We start from the raw sequence: 12,366 nt of genomic DNA on the forward strand, positions 1-12,366 counted from the left end.
CACCCCCCGCGCCCCCCGGGCTCCCCCCGCCCCAGCTCCCGCCCCCCCCCCCGCGGGCACCGGGACCCGGCGGGGCCGCGCGGCCCGGCTGGAGCGGGGGGGGGGGCGTTTGGGGGTGTCCCACACCCGGGGGGGTCCCTGGTTTTAGGGAGTCCCCCTCTTGGACGGGGTCCCACACTGCGGGGGGGGGGGGGCGGTCATGTTTTTTGGGTTCACAAATTTGGGGGGGTCTCACATGTTGAAGTGGTCCCACACTTGGGGGTCCCACACTTGGGGGGATGTCCCACATCTGAAGGGGTCCTCCCACATTTGGGATGCCCCCCCCCCTTAGGGGAGGGGTCCCACATTTGTCGAGGGGAATGTCCTGCATCTGGGGGCTTGTCCCAGATTTGGGGGGAATGTCCCACACTTGGGGGGGAGGGTCTCACTTCTGGGAAGGTGCCACATTTGGGGTCCCCTATTTGGGGGGTGCCACTTGTGGGGGGTCCCAGGTGTGTGCCAAGGTGGGCCGGGTGTGTCCCAACCTTTGTCACCCGTGCCATGCGTGTGCCACCCGTGCCATGTGTGCCACCCTGTGTCACGGCATGTGCCCTCCTGGTGCCACGCGTGTCCCCGGTCCCCGTGCCACCGGCAGGGACAGGGACAGGAACACGCCCGGGGCCAGGCCGCGGGACAGGACCATGGACAGGGCCAAGGACGGGGACAGGGTGAGGGGACAGGGACAAAGGCAGGGACAGGGGACAGGACCATGGACAGGCCCAGGGCCGGGGCCAGCCCAAGGACAGGAACGAGGACAAGAGCGGGGACAGGAGCGGGGACAGGGACAAGCCAGGCTCCGATGCTCCAAGACTTTATTCACCCCTGGACACAGCGAGTCCGGGGCTCCCCCAGACCGGGAGGCCACAGGCCCCTGGGGTCCCCCGAGACACTGCGGGGTGCCCCGGGACGCTGCGGAGGTCCCTGCAGTGCTGGGGGTCCCCCCATCCCCACTCGGGGGGACAGGGGGACACGGCCCTGCAAGCTCCTCAGTGCCAGGGAGGGTCTGGGGGTCCCCGCGGGGTTTAGGGGGTCCCCGCACCATTGGGGGGGTTGTGGGGTCCCTGCCTCCCCCTCTCTGGAGAGGCCGGGGAGGTCCCCGCAGCCTCGTGGTGCCCCGGGGACTTTTGGGGGGTTCCCTGCACCCCCATTTCTGAGGGCTCTGGGGATCCCCCTCCCCTGCGGTGCCCCGGGGGGATTTGGGGGCTCCCCGCACCCCCAGTTCCGGGAGGGTTTCGAGGTCCCCGCAGCCCCTGTGCTCGGGGGGGTTTGGGGGTGCCCCCAGCGCGGGGTGCCCGTGCAGCATCAGCAGCGCCGGTGTCGGGGGGCCGGAGGGGTCCCCGCAGGCTCTGGGCGGGGGGCGCCGGCCCGGGGGGACCCCTCCTCAGGGCAGCCGCCTCTCGGCACTGGGGGGGCAAGGGGGGGGTCAAAGGGGGGGAAGGGAACCCCCAAACCCCTTCTGGGGGGGCTGGGACCCCCATACCCAGATCCTGGCTGGGAGACTGGGGGTCCCCCCTCCCCCAGCGCCCCCGTCCATCAGGGAGGGGACAGAGGAGGGGTAAAGGGGACCCCCGGGTGCCCCCCAATCCCGGGGGGAGCAGGTACTTACGGGGCAGAACCGTAAAGCTGCGGGGGAGGGGAAGGTGAGGGGGTTGGGGGGGGCACAGGAACCCCCCCAGACCCCAACCCCCATCCCCGACACTGGGCAAACCGGGGGTGCCCCAGAGCCAGTACTGGGGCAACTGGGGCCCTCCGATGGGATCTGAAGCGGTGCCTTCCTCAGCCCCCCAAAACCTCCCCTGCCCCCCAAGATCCCCCCAGCTCCTGTACCCTTCACAGCCCCCAAAGCCCCCTCAGCCCCCCAAGACCTCTGCCACCCCCATGATCCCCCCAGCTCCTGTACCCATTGCAGCCCCCTCAGCCCCCCAAAACCTCTGCCACCCCCCAAGATCCCCCCAGCTCCTCTACCCACTGCAGCTCCTAAAGCCCCTCAGCCCCCCCCAAGCCTCCTCCAACCACTCTCAGCTACCCGAAATCTCCCCCAAATCCCCCAGCTCTCCCAAACCCCTCCAGCCCCCAACACCTCTCCAAACTCCCCCAGCCCCCCCCAAACCCCCCAGGCCCCCCCAAAGCCCCCAGCCCCGTCCCCACTCACGAGTGCAGCCCGTGCACCCCCCCCTCGACCTGCGCCGCCACCGTCCTGCGCTCGAACTTCAGCTCCCCCGCGAACATCATGGACCTGGGGGGCACGGGGGGGGTCGGCGGGGGCGGCTGGGGACCCCCCCCCGGCCCTCCCCGGCCCCCCCCCCCGCACTGACCGGAGCGCCGAGAGGCTGCGGGCGCCCAGGTCCTGGCAGCCGTGCTGCAGCCCGGCCAGCAGGTACGGCACGAACTTGTGGATGGAGCCCTTGTCCTGCACCGAGCCCGACACGCCCTGCGCCACCTTCACCGCGTCCCCCTCGCTGCGGGGGGACACACAGGGGCTGGGGGGGCGGCCTGGGGGCGGCACCCCCCCCCCCCCCGGCCCCTGGGGGTACCTGAAGTAGCGTTTCTGGCTGCCCGGGCCCTGCTCCATGGCGTCCAGCGAGCCCATGCCCCGGTACTGCTTCAGCCGCACGCCCTCCGAGAAAAAGAACTCGCCCGGCGCCTCCGTGGTGGCCGCCAGCAGTGACCCCATCATCACTGGGGGGGGACGCCCCGTCAGGACCCCCCCCCCCCGGCGGGGTGGGGGGCGTGAAACCCCGCCAGGATGGGCTGGGGGCCGCGGGGCCATCTCCAGTCTGGAGATGGAGCCCTGGAGCGTGGGATCCCCCCGGCGGCACCAGGGTGGGCTGCTGGCCACGAGACCCCCTCAGGGTGCCCCCTCTGGGTGCTGGGTGCCCCCTCACGCCCCCCGTGCCCCCCGTGCCCCCTGCCCTCACCGGTGGAGGCTCCCAGTGCCAGCGCCTTCACGGCGTGCCCGGGGCTGCGGATGCCACCATCGGCGATGACGGGGACACCGAAGCGCCGCGCGTACTCGGCCACGCGGTACACGGCCGTGGCCTGGGCACGGCCACACGCCAGCACTGCCGTGGGGACAGGGACACATCAGGGACATGGCCATGGCCTGGGCACGGCCACATGCCAGCACTGCCATGGGGACAGGGACACATCAGGGACATGGCCATGGCCTGGGCACGGCCACATGCCACCACTGCCATGGGGACAGGGACAGAGACACATCAGGGACATGGCCTTGGCCTGGGCATGGCCACACTGCCATGGGGACAGGGACAGGGACACATCAGGGACATGGCCATGGCCTGGGCATGGCCACACTGCCATGGGGACAGGGACACATCAGGGACATGGCCTTGGCCTGGGCACGGCCACACTGCCATGGGGACAGGGACAGGGACACTGTGAGGGACATGGCCATGGCCTGGGCATGGCCACACTGCCATGGGGACAGGGACACATCAGGGACATGGCCATAGCCTGAGCCTGGTCACACACCAGCACTGCCACAGGGACAGGGACACCAGCACAGGGACACCTTCACAGGGACAGGGGATCAGGGACAGGGACACTGTCATGGCAACAGGGACATGGGGACAGGGGGACAGCGGCTACAGGCCCACACCGAAGGGCACAATGGGGACACTGCAGGGGTGTCCAGGGGTGTCAGGGTGGGGTCAGGGGTCCCAGGTGTCACCCACCTTCCTGGGTGATGCAGATGGAGCCGCTGCCCATCCCCACCCGCAGCGCGTCCACCCCGGCGTCGATCAGGTTCTTGGCCTGGGCCGCCGTCACCACTGCGGGGAACACCCCAAAATGGCACCTCAAGACTGCCCAGGGCACCCCAGAAATGGTGCCCCTAAACAGCACCCCAACACTGCCCAGGGCACCCTGAATCCCATCTCAGTGCTGTGGGGATGCACCCCAAACACAGCAGTGCCCCGAAACAGCAGCCCAAAAGTGGCACCCCAAATCCGGCCCCCCTCTCCCCAAATCCTGCCCCACTATGACGGGGGGGGCACCTCAAAAACAGCCCCCAAAAATGGCACCCAAATCCACCTCACCAGTGCAGGGGACACCCCAAACCCTGCCCCATTTCCCCCACCTCTCTTTTGGGGTGCCCGCGTTTCCCCCACTCATCAGTGCCCCCCCAGCCCGGGCAGTTCCCGTGCCCCCCCCCGTTTGGGGTCTCACCGTTGCCCCCCACCACCTGCAGCTCGGGGTACTTGGCCTTGATGTACCGGATCATGCTGAGCTGGTACCGGGAGTTCCCCTGTGACGAGTCCTGGGGCCGGTTTGGGGTGCGGGTGGGGCAGGTTTTGGGGTGCCACGGGGGGGGAGCAGCAGGTTGGTGTTCAATGAGCAGGGGGTACCCCCCAGGCCCCTTCTTTTTTTGGGGCACCCCACCACCCAGAACAAGCAGCTCAATCCCCATCCCCAGATCCCATCCCCTTCCTTTTGGGGTCCCACGGCTTTTGGGGTGCTCCCACCGTCCTATTTTTAGGGTCCCCCCCTGCACCCCCCCACCTGCACCAACGGCTCCATCCCCATCTTTTTCCCTTCCCTTCTATCCCTGCCCGGTTTTTGGGGTCTCCCATTTCTGGGGATCCCCATTTCTGGGGTTCCCCATTTTCGGGGTCCCTCACAGCAGCACCCTAAGGTCATCCCCCCCGGCACCAGCAGCTCCATCCCCACCCCATTTCTCCATCCTCATCCTCCCCCTTTTTGGGATGCTCCCCTTCCCCCATTTCCGTGTCGCCTCTTTTTCATCCCCCCCGCATTTTGGGGTCTCACTTTTTTTGGGGTGCCCTCACCCCCCCCCCAATTTTCGGGCACCCCTCCACACCCACCGGCACCACGAGCTCCACCCCCCCTGCCCGGCAGCTCGAGCCCCATCCCCTTCCTCCCTCTCCTCCCCGCAGCCCCCCGCTGCTCGGAGCCCCTGGGTTTTGGGGTCCCCCCGGTTTTGGGGTGCCCGCACCAGCACCACGAGGTCGGCGCCCGCCTGCACGAGCAGGTCCAGCCGGTATTTGTCGTCCTCGCGGGTGCCGATGGCGGCCCCGACCCGCAGCTGCTTCCGCTCGTCCTTGGAGGCCGCCGGGTGCTCCCGGTTCTTCTTCAGGTCCGTGCGCGCCATCAGCGCCACCAGCTCGTCCCGGCTGTTGACGATCGGCAGCTTCCCTGCGGGGACAGCGCGGGGACAGTCACCCCCGAGCCCGGGACACGGGGACACCGCGGGAACCCGGGCACAGGGGCCGCGGAAGGGATCCCGAGCGCAGCGCGATGGTGGCCACCAGCTCGTCACTGCTGGTCACCGCCGGCAGCTTCCCTGGGGACACGGGGGGAATGCGGGGTCACCGCGGGGTGGAGGGCACTGGGGGGGCTGCAGGGACACGGGGACGTGGAGGTGACACCAGGGACACAGGGCTGACCCCAGGGACAGGAATGGGGACACAGGGCTGGCCCCAGGGACAGGAATGGGGACACAGGGCTGGCCCCAGGGCCACAGTGGGGGGACCTGAAGGATGGGGGGGTGACGGCCACCGGTTCACCAGTGCTGGTCACCATCAGCAGCCCTAGGGACACAGCGGGGACAATGTGAAGGGAGGGGAACAGGGACAGGGGACATCCCCCATGGGTTGCCCAGGATGGCACGGAGGTGCCCCCGAGTGGAGGTGACCCCTGGGGGGTGACAGGGAGGTGCCTCCAGGGCTAACAGGGGACTTGGGGGTGTGACAGGTGACTCAGGGGGTGACAGGTGACTCAGGGGGTGACAGGTGCCCCCCTGCACCTTTCTTGCTGCGCTGCAGGATCTCGTTGGCCTCTTTGAGAGTGACACCGGCTGGGGCCACCACCAGGTCCCTGCGCTTGGTCATCACCTGGGGACACAGGGACCCACGTGTCATTGGCATCAGCACAGGTGCTGGCACTAGCACTGTCTGGCACTGCCACCGTCACCGTCACCAGTGCTGGCACTGATCCTGGCACCGGGACTGTCACCAGCACTGGCACTGTCACCTCCACTGCCACCAGCGCTGTCACCATCACTATCTGTCACTGTCACATGCACTGGCACGGTCACAGGCACCAGCACGGGCACGGGCACTGTCACTGTCACCTGCACTGTGTGTCACTGTCACCTTCACTGTCACCTGCACTGGGGGGCCCAGGGCCACCGTGGGCAGCCCCCGCCCCTGCCATGGATCTCTCCATCCTCCGTCCACCCCATCCCGCCCCACATTACAGCATCCCCCAAACCACCCCCACATCCATCCCTGCCCCACATCATCCCTGCCCCACATCCATCCCATCCCATGGATCCCATCCCGCCCCACACTACAGCATCCCCCAACCCACCCCCACATCCATCCCTGCCCCACATCCATCCCATCCCACCCCATGGATCCCACCCCATGGATCCCACCCCATCCCTGTCCCCGCTGTCCCCCGGCCCCACACCCACCTCGGCCAGGGGGGTGGCCCTGTCCCTCTCCCGCAGGAAGTCGATGTCGCGGGAGGTGACGATGCCCTCGAGCCGCCCCCCCAGGCGCCCCGAGTGGGTGACGGGGACCCCCGAGAAGCCGAGCCGGGCCTTGGCGTCCCACACGTCCCCCACGGTGTGCGCCGGGCTCATCACCAGCGGCTCCGTGATGAAACCCTGCTCAAAGCGCTGGGGACATGGACAGCGTCACCGGGGACACGGGGACAGAGGACAGCATCACTGGGGGGCTCAGGGACACAGGACAGTGTCACCCAGGGGCATGGGGACACAGGACAGTGTCACCAGGGGGCTCAGGAACACAGGACAGTGTCACCCAGGGGCATGGGGACATGGGACAGTGTCACCCAGGGGGTTCAGGGACATGGGACTGCGTCAGCGGGACATGGGGACATGGGACAGTGTCACCCAGGGGGATGGGGATGCGGGACAGTGTCACCAGGGGGCTCAGGGACATGGGACAGTGTCACCGGGGACACGGGGACAGGGGACAGCATCACTGGGGGGCATGGGGACACAGGACAGTGTCACCCAGGGGCATAGGGACATGGGACAGTGTCACTGGGGACATGGGGACACAGGACAGTGTCACGGGGGGACTCGAGGACACGGGACAGTGTCACCCAGGGGCATGGGGACACGGGACAGTGTCACCGGGGGGCTCAGGGACACAGGACAGTGTCACTCAGGGGGTTCAGGGACATGGGACAGTGTCACCAGGGGCACGGGGGTGCTCAGGGACACGGGGGGGGCACAAGGCCAGGGGACACCGAGGGGGCTCCCACAGTGGGGTGCTGATGGCCACCAGCTCAGTGGCACTGGCCAGCCCGCCCCAGGGGACCCCGGGGTGCCAGCGCGGGGTCCCCAGCTCACCTTGACCTTGCGCACCTCGCTGGCCTGGAACTCGGGCGTGCAGTTGTGGTGGATGATGCCGATGCCGCCGTTCAGCTGGGGGCAAAGGGGGGGCAAAAGGGGGCAGGGGGGGCCGTGGGTTCCTGGGCACCCCCCGGGTGGGCACCCCTGCAGCCGTGTCCCCTTGTTTGCCCTCGCACCCCCCGCGCACCGTGCCCCCCAAGCACCCACGGGTGCCCCCCCAAGTCTGACAGAGCCCCCCCAGCCCCTGGATGTCCCCTCAGTGCCCCCCGAGAAGCCTCCACCCATGTGGGTGCACCCCCACCCGTGGTGACAGCCATGTCCCCCTCGGTGACCTTGTCCCCCAGTGTCCTCCCAGTGCTTCAGTGTCCCCCAGTGTCCCCTCAGTGCCTCAGTGTCCCCCCCTGCTCACGGCCATGGGGATGGCCATGTCCCCCTCGGTGACTGTGTCCCCCAGTGTCCCCTCAGTGCCTCAGTGTCCCCCCAGTGTCCCCCCCTGCTCACAGCCATGGCGATGGCCATGTCCCCCTCGGTGACCGTGTCCATGGGGGATGACACCAGCGGCGTTTTCAGGGTGATGGTTCGGGTCAGTGCCGACGTCAGGTCCTGGGGGAGGGCAGCACCCCTAAAATCCTGACCCCCCTCTGAATGGGGGTCCCCGACTCCACCTGACCCCCCTGCCCTCCCAGCACCCCCAAAAGCACAGGGACCCTGCACCCCTAACCACCCCTGGGGGCTGGGGCTCAGTGAGCCCCCCGCACCCCAAAACCTGCGGGGACCCCATGGGCATCCCCAACCCCAGAACCACGGGGGGGCCCAGGAGGGGCTGGGGGGCACAGGGCTGTCACTGAGGGGGTCCCGAGCCGGGGGAGCCACCCCGGTGGGGAGAGCACCGGGGGTCCCAGGGGGATCCTGGGGGGCACAGGGGGTCCTGGGGGTCACTCACCACCTCGTCGGCCGTGAAGTCGATGTAGCCAGGGAGGATGAGGAAGTCACTGTGGGGGGACACAGGGCTGGGACCCCCCTGGGCCCCCCAAACTCACCCAGACCCATCGGGGGGGGGCAGCCGAGGTCTGGGGAGGCACCGAGGGCGGGGGGACCTGTGAGCTGGGGGGGTCAGAGGGTTCCTGGGGGTTCCTGAGGGGTTGGCAGTGGGGGTGCAGGGGGGGTCTGGTGGTTCCTGGGAGCCCCCGGTGGCATTCCTTGGGGGGGAACCGGGGGATCTTTGTGGGGATTCCCTGGGGCTGCCACGGGGGGGGAGCTGGGGCTTCCCTGGGGGGGCTCTGGGGGTGTCGGGAGGACCCTGGGGGTTCAGGCAGCCCCAGGGAGGCATCGGGGGGTGCCGGGTTGTGCTTGGGGGGGGGGGTCTGGAGGCGCCCGTGAGGGCCAGGAGGTGCCGAGGGGGGTCAGAGGGTTTTGGGGCCGGGGGTCACCCGCACTTGTAGGTGAGGCCATCGGCGCAGGCGAAGAGCTGCTGGGCCGTGAGCCCGTCCTCGGGCACGTAGCCGGCGCCGCTGATCAGCCGCTGCGCCATGCTGGGGGGAGGCTGGCACCGGGACCACCGGGACCACCGCGACCCCCGCCCCACCCCCGGACACCCTGGGGGAGGCTGGCACCGGGATGGGCACACCGCGACCCCCGCCCCACCCATGGCCAAGCTGCGGGGAGGCTGGCACGGGACACAGCGGGACCACCGCGACCCCCGCCCCACCCGCGGCCGCGCTGGGGGAGGCTGGCACCGGGACACACCGGGACCACCGCCCCACCCCCGGACACCCTGGGGGAGGCTGGCACCGGGATCCCCTCGAAACAGCCCCGGGGCCTCCCTGGGACCCCCACCCGCACTGGGACAGAATTCCCCCCTCTCCCCAGGACTGGGACCCCCACTGCACCAAGACCGTCCCCACCCAGGGCCGGGACCCCCGAACCACACCGGGATCCCCACCTGGACCCCCCCCCACAGGACTGGGACCCCCAGCCACACCGGGGCTGGCCGAGCCAGGCTGGGGAGGGGGTCCCGGTCCCGAGTGGGCTCGGTTTGGGGGGGATCACGGAGGGTTCATGGGGGGAGTTCCTGAGGGGGCCACGGAGGGGTCACTCTTTCGAGGGGAGTCCCGGGGGGGGGTCCCGTGGGGGTCCCCGGAAGGCTCAAGTTGGGTCCCAGGCGTTTCCCGGGGGTCCCCATGGGGCTCTCCCGTTCCCGTGGGGGTCCCGGGGGTCCCCGTGGGACTGTCCCGTTCCCGTGGGGGTCCCGGGGGTCCCCGTGGGGCTCTCCCGTTCCCGTGGGGGTCCCCGTGGGGCTGTCCCGTTCCCGTGGGGGTCCCGGGGGTCCCCGTGGGGCTCTCCCGTTCCCGTGGGGGTCCCGCGCGTTGCGCTCCCGCAGCGGCCCCGGCGCGGGGCGGATCAATGGGCGTGACCATGGGTGTGGTCGGGGGCGGGGCCGCTGCCGCGGGGCGTGGCCAGGGCCGGGACTGGCCGCCGCAGCCCCCCCCCCTCCCAGCCTGCCCAGCGCCTCCCAGTGCCCCCCTCGCCTCCCAGCACCCCGGGAGCGGCCCCGGCGCTCCCAGTAGCCTCTCCCGGACACCAGCGACTCCCCCCATCCCCCAGCGCTCCCAGTAACCTCTCCCGCAGCCCGGGGACCCCCCCCATCCCCCAGCGCTCCCAGCAGCCCCTCCCGCATCCCCCGGTAACCCCCAGTACCCCCCCACCTCCCTCCCCGCCAGTGCTGCCCCACACCCCCCCAGTAGCCCCCCAGTAGCAGCCCCAGTGTCCCCTCGCTGCTGCTCCCTCCCGCCCCAGTAACGCCCCAGTCCCTCCCAGTGCCCCCCACCGCAGCCCTTCCCTCCCCCCGTGGCCCCGCTGCCCCCCGTCCCCCCCCCGGTGCCGCTGTCCCCGTCCCGGGGTGCCCCCGGCGCGCCCCAGCAGCGCCCCAGTCCCCCCCAGTGCCCCCAGTAACCCCCCCGTACCTGGGCTCCCCCTCGCCCATGGCGCTGAGCGCCGCCGGGGGCGGGGCCTCGGGACCACGCCCGCAGCCCCGCCCCTCCTGGCCCCGCCCCCGGTAGCTCCGGGGACACCCCCGAGGACACCCCCGAGCCCCGGGATTGGGGCTCCCCCCGCTCTGGGGCTTGGGGCACCCCCTTTCCTGCGGGCAGCCCTGGGTGTGGCGCGGCGTGCACCCCTCTTTTGGGTGCACCCCGTTTCGTGGGGTGCGGTCCTTTCTTTTGGGTGCTCCCATTTTTGGGGGGTGCGTTCCTCTGGTGCGGGTGCGCCTCCTGCATTTGGGTGTCCCCCCGCTTTTTGGGGTGCGCCCCTTATTTCGAGTACTCCCTCTTTTGGGTACGCTTCCTTTCTTAGGGAGCAATCCTCTGTTTAGGGTGCCCCACTCTCTTTTGGGTGCTCCCCGTTTTTGGGTGCTCCCCGTGATTTTGGGGGTACCTCCCCTTCGGGGGGGACACGCTTCTGCTTTGGGTGTCCCTTGGGGTCCCCCCTGCCCCGGGTGGCTCTGGGGACGGCCCGCGCCCCGCGGGGTTGTTTGTGCGGGCGTAACGAGCCCCGGGGGATGGGGCGGCAGAGCAGCCGCACCTGTGAGCACCTGTGAGCACCTGTGAGCACCTGTGAGCACCTGTGCTCGATCACGTGTGTGAGCACCTGGGTGATCACCTGTAATCGATCACTCTCTGTGCACCTGTGTGAGCACCTGGGTGATCACCTGTGATCGATCACTCTCTGTGCTCCTCTGATCACCTGTGAGCACCTGTGATCGATCACGTGTGTGAGCACCTGGGTGATCACCTGTAATCGATCACTCTCTGTGCACCTGTGTGAGCACCTGTGTGATCACCTGTGATCGATCCCCTGTGTGAGCACCTGTGTGATCACCTGTGACCGATCCACTGTGTGATCACCTGTGATCGATCCCCTGTGTGAGCACCTGTGTGATCACCTGTGATCGATCACCTGTGTGCCCCTCGGACCCCCTGCCCGTGCCCCGCCCGCCCCCTGCCCGGGGCGCGCCCCCATCCCGAGCCCCCCGGGCTGGGGGCCGGCTCCCGGCACTGCGCCCCCCGCAGGCCGGGCCGGGCATGGCGGGGGGGGCGGGCAGGGTGGGCAGGTGCCTCCCCCCGGCCAGGACAGCTCTCCCCGCCCCCCTCCAAGGTGACCCCCCCCCCGTGTCCCCAGGTGACCCTCCCCAGCGCAGGGACCCGCAGGGGGCAAACAGAGCCCACCCGAGGCACGGCCACGGCACGGACCCCCCCACGGACCGCCTGTCACGGACCTTCCCCCCGCGCTGTCCCGTCCCCCGGCTCCGACCCCCGGGACCCCTCGGCACTGACGCCCCCATCCCGGCACTGACGACCCCCCCCTCACGGCACCCACAGAGCCCCCAGACCCCCACGCCCCCTGTTCCCCCCCATTACCTGCCCTCCCCCTGTCCCGCGGGGGTCACCTCGCCCTCGGGGGAGTCTGGGGGCGCTTCCATGGCGTGGGGGGGGTCCCGCGAGGGTCCGTGGGTGCCGCTGCCGGCGGGACCCGGTGCCGTGGGAGGGGGGACGTGGGGGGGCGGCACCGCCCCCTCGGCTCCGCCCACCCCGTGGGGGCTCGGTCGCGACGCGGGGGAAACTGAGGCACGGGGCGGCGCGGGGGTCAGACCCACGTTCGCGGGGAGGTCACAGAGGGGAGGTCACGCACAGGGGGGGTCCCCGCCGTGCCCCCCCCACTGGCCGCGCCTCCGCGCTCCCCCCGCCCCACCGTGCGGGGGGGGGTCGCACTTCCAGCCCCTCCCGAGCGGCGCAGGGGGGACACGCGTGGGAGCGCGACACGCGGGGGTCGCGGGGGGGGGGGCTCGGGGGTCATAGCCTGTGTGCCCCCCCGCCCCCGGGCCATTTGCAGCCGCGGCAGCTGCCGGGGATTATCGCGGCCGGGATTAAGGGGGGATTTGGGAGGGGGCGAGGGGGCGGGGG

General features: G+C 70.4%; 1 protein-coding gene across 1 annotated transcript; it reads right to left on the reverse strand.

Annotated features, from left to right (window-relative positions):
- Window positions 1-834: 834 nt before the first annotated feature.
- Window positions 835-10,640, reverse strand: IMPDH1 (inosine monophosphate dehydrogenase 1). Its single transcript, XM_053977072.1, has 16 exons — window positions 10,372-10,640; window positions 8,845-8,940; window positions 8,352-8,400; window positions 7,910-8,011; window positions 7,406-7,480; window positions 6,497-6,703; window positions 5,825-5,912; window positions 5,015-5,214; window positions 4,228-4,318; window positions 3,735-3,830; window positions 2,958-3,101; window positions 2,574-2,718; window positions 2,355-2,498; window positions 2,192-2,275; window positions 1,646-1,662; window positions 835-1,442 (listed from the first exon to the last, which is right to left on the reverse strand). Exons 1-16 carry the CDS (start codon window positions 10,638-10,640, stop codon window positions 1,342-1,344), a joined length of 1,908 nt encoding a protein of 635 aa, XP_053833047.1. The 3' UTR covers window positions 835-1,341.
- Window positions 10,641-12,366: the final 1,726 nt, after the last annotated feature.

This window comes from Vidua macroura, chromosome 5 (assembly GCF_024509145.1).
Source record: "Vidua macroura isolate BioBank_ID:100142 chromosome 5, ASM2450914v1, whole genome shotgun sequence".
Taxonomy (NCBI): Eukaryota; Metazoa; Chordata; class Aves; order Passeriformes; family Viduidae; genus Vidua; species Vidua macroura.